Source organism: Lepidothrix coronata, unplaced genomic scaffold (genome assembly GCF_001604755.1).
Source record: "Lepidothrix coronata isolate B3197 unplaced genomic scaffold, Lepidothrix_coronata-1.0 Scaffold1211, whole genome shotgun sequence".
Lineage (NCBI taxonomy): Eukaryota > Metazoa > Chordata > Aves > Passeriformes > Pipridae > Lepidothrix > Lepidothrix coronata.
Genome location: NW_016691391.1, coordinates 3,300 through 5,556, shown reverse-complemented (window position 1 = coordinate 5,556; position 2,257 = coordinate 3,300). Strand labels below are relative to the sequence as shown.

At 56.6% G+C, this 2,257-nt stretch overlaps 2 protein-coding genes across 2 annotated transcripts in view; both read left to right on the top strand.

Annotated features, from left to right (window-relative positions):
• Positions 1–341: 341 nt before the first annotated feature.
• LOC108510527 (E3 ubiquitin-protein ligase HUWE1-like) lies at positions 342–1,554 on the top strand. Its single transcript, XM_017840206.1, has 2 exons — positions 342–522; positions 1,236–1,554. The coding sequence occupies exons 1-2, from the start codon at positions 440–442 to the stop codon at positions 1,531–1,533; spliced, it is 381 nt and encodes a 126-aa protein (XP_017695695.1). The 5' UTR covers positions 342–439; the 3' UTR covers positions 1,534–1,554.
• A 217-nt stretch (positions 1,555–1,771) lies between these two features.
• The window catches only part of LOC108510526 (E3 ubiquitin-protein ligase HUWE1-like), a gene marked incomplete at its 3' end in the record, with an annotated part of 3,779 nt that continues 3,293 nt past the window's right edge, over positions 1,772–2,257 (top strand). Inside the window, exon 1 of the mRNA XM_017840205.1 lies at positions 1,772–1,807. Coding sequence (XP_017695694.1) covers positions 1,772–1,807 — 36 coding nt within the window. The remainder of the gene's footprint in view (positions 1,808–2,257) is intronic.

Sequence of the window (2,257 nt, the reverse complement as noted above, 5' to 3'; positions counted from 1 at the left end):
GGAGGGGTTTTGGGGGGGTCTCTCTGTGGGGGTTGTATTTGGGGAAGGGGAAGGGCTTGAGGAAGGGGGCAGAGTTGAGAAGGGGTGGGGTGAAGGGGTGGGGTTGGATTGGGGTGGAGCTGGTGGGGAAGGGCGGAGTTTAATTGGGTCTAATTGGAGTGGAGTCAAATGACAAGGGTTTAATTGGGGTGGAGCCAAGAAGAAGGGGCAGGTCTTGGTGGGGTGGGGCTGAGGGTGGAGCCAAGGAAAAGGGGTGGGGTTTTTGCACAGGGCGTGTCCACGTTACCTGGGCAGGGCTTGTGTCCCCTGTGGCCTCCCGAGGGTGGAGTTTTGGGTCTGGGGTGGGCGTGGTTGGTGCCATGGGCACGGCCTGACCCTCCCTCTCTTCTCCCCCCCCAGGCTGACTTTCTTCATCTGCTCGGTGGGGTTCACGTCCCCGATGCTCTTCGACGAGCGCAAGTTCCCCTATCACCTCATGCTCCAGAAGTTCCTCTGCTCCGGCGGCCACAACGCGCTCTTCGAGTGAGCCCCAGCCCTGGGCCCCTGACCCTGCTCCCTCAACCCCAGAGCCCAGCCCTGAACCCCAGACCCTGTCTCATGAACCCTAGACCCCACTCCTTCAACCCCAAACTCCACCCCGAACCCCAAACCCCATTTGTTGCCCCTTCACCCCATTTTATGCCCTCAAGCCCATTTCGTGCCATGTGTCCCCACTTCCTACCCCTGAACCCATTTTGTGCCTCCCAGATCTCATTTCCTACCCCCTGATCCCCATTTCACGCTTTTCTTACCACATTTCACATCCTCTAGCCCTTTTTCTCACCCTTGAACCCCATTTATGCTTTACAGTCCCAGTTTGCCTCCACTTGAACCCCATTTCAGGCCTTTCTGACCCCATTTCATTTCCTCCAGCTCTTTTTTTGGTCTCTTGGACTCAATTTTGTGCTTTCCTGAAACCATTTCCTGCCCCTAAACCCCCTTTTGTGCCTTCCTGACCCCGTTTCCCCTCTCTTTAAACCCCATTTCATGCATTTCTCACCCTATTCTCCCCTGACCCCCATTTTGTGTTCCCCCCGACCCCATTTTGTACCTTTCTGCCCCCATTTCCAACCCCTGACCCCCACTTCGTGCCCCCATTCCATCCAAGCACTCCCCCTCCCAACCCCCTGTCCCCCAACCCTCCCGTGGGGGGTCCCGTGATCTGGGGGTCCCCCTCTCACCCCGTGTCCCCCCAGGACGTTCAACTGGGCGCTGTCGATGGGGGGGAAGGTGCCGGTGGGCGAGGGCCTGGAGCACCCCGACCTGCCCGACGGCACCGGCGAGTTCCTGGACGCGTGGCTGATGCTGGTGGAGAAGATGGTGAACCCCAGCACGGTGCTGGAGTCGCCCCACGCGCTGCCCGCCAAGGGACCCCCCCACGGGCACCCCCCGTTCAGCGCCCTGCGCTTCCTCGTCGTCACGCAGAAGGTCGGGGAGGGAAAAGGGATAAAGGGGGTTTGCGGGACAGAGGGGAAGCTTGGCGTTGCAGAATAAGGGTTGGAAAAGGAGGACGAGAAGGGGTGGGAAACGTGAGGGGAAAAGGGCAGGAAAATGGGGAGAGAAAAAGGTGTGAAAAGGGAGCAAAGGAAGGTCAGGAAAGGGGGGAAAAGGCAAGAAACGTGAGGGAAAAAGAATGGGAAAAAGGAGAGAAAAAGGGTGAAAAACATGAAAAAATGAGAGGGAAAAGGGCGGGCAGTGTAAGAGAAAAACGTGGGAAACATGAGGGGAAAAAATGGCGGGAAACGTGAGGGGGAAAGTGGTGGGAAACGTGAGGGGAAAAAAGGGCGGGAAAAATGAGGGGAAAAAGGGTGGGAAATGTGAGGGGAAAAAAGGGCAGGAAACGTGAGGGGGAAAAAGGGTGGGAAATGTGAGGGGAAAAGTGGCGGGAAATGTGAGGGGAAAAAGGGTGGGAAACGTGAGGGGAAAAAATGGCGGGAAATGTGAGGGGAAAAAAGGGTGGGAAACATAAGGGGAAAAGTGGCGGGAAATGTGAGGGGGAAAAAATGGCAGGAAATGTGAGGGGAAAAGGGCGGGAAATGTGAAGGGGAAAAAGGGCGGGAAATGTGAGGGGGGAAGAAGGGCGGGAAACATGAGGGGAAAAAGGGCAGGAAACGTGAGGGGAAGAAAACACAGGAAAAGGGAGAGAAAAACGGGTGGGAAATATGAGGGGAAAAGGGCAGGAAAAGGGAGAACAAAAGAGTGTGGAAAAAGGTGACAT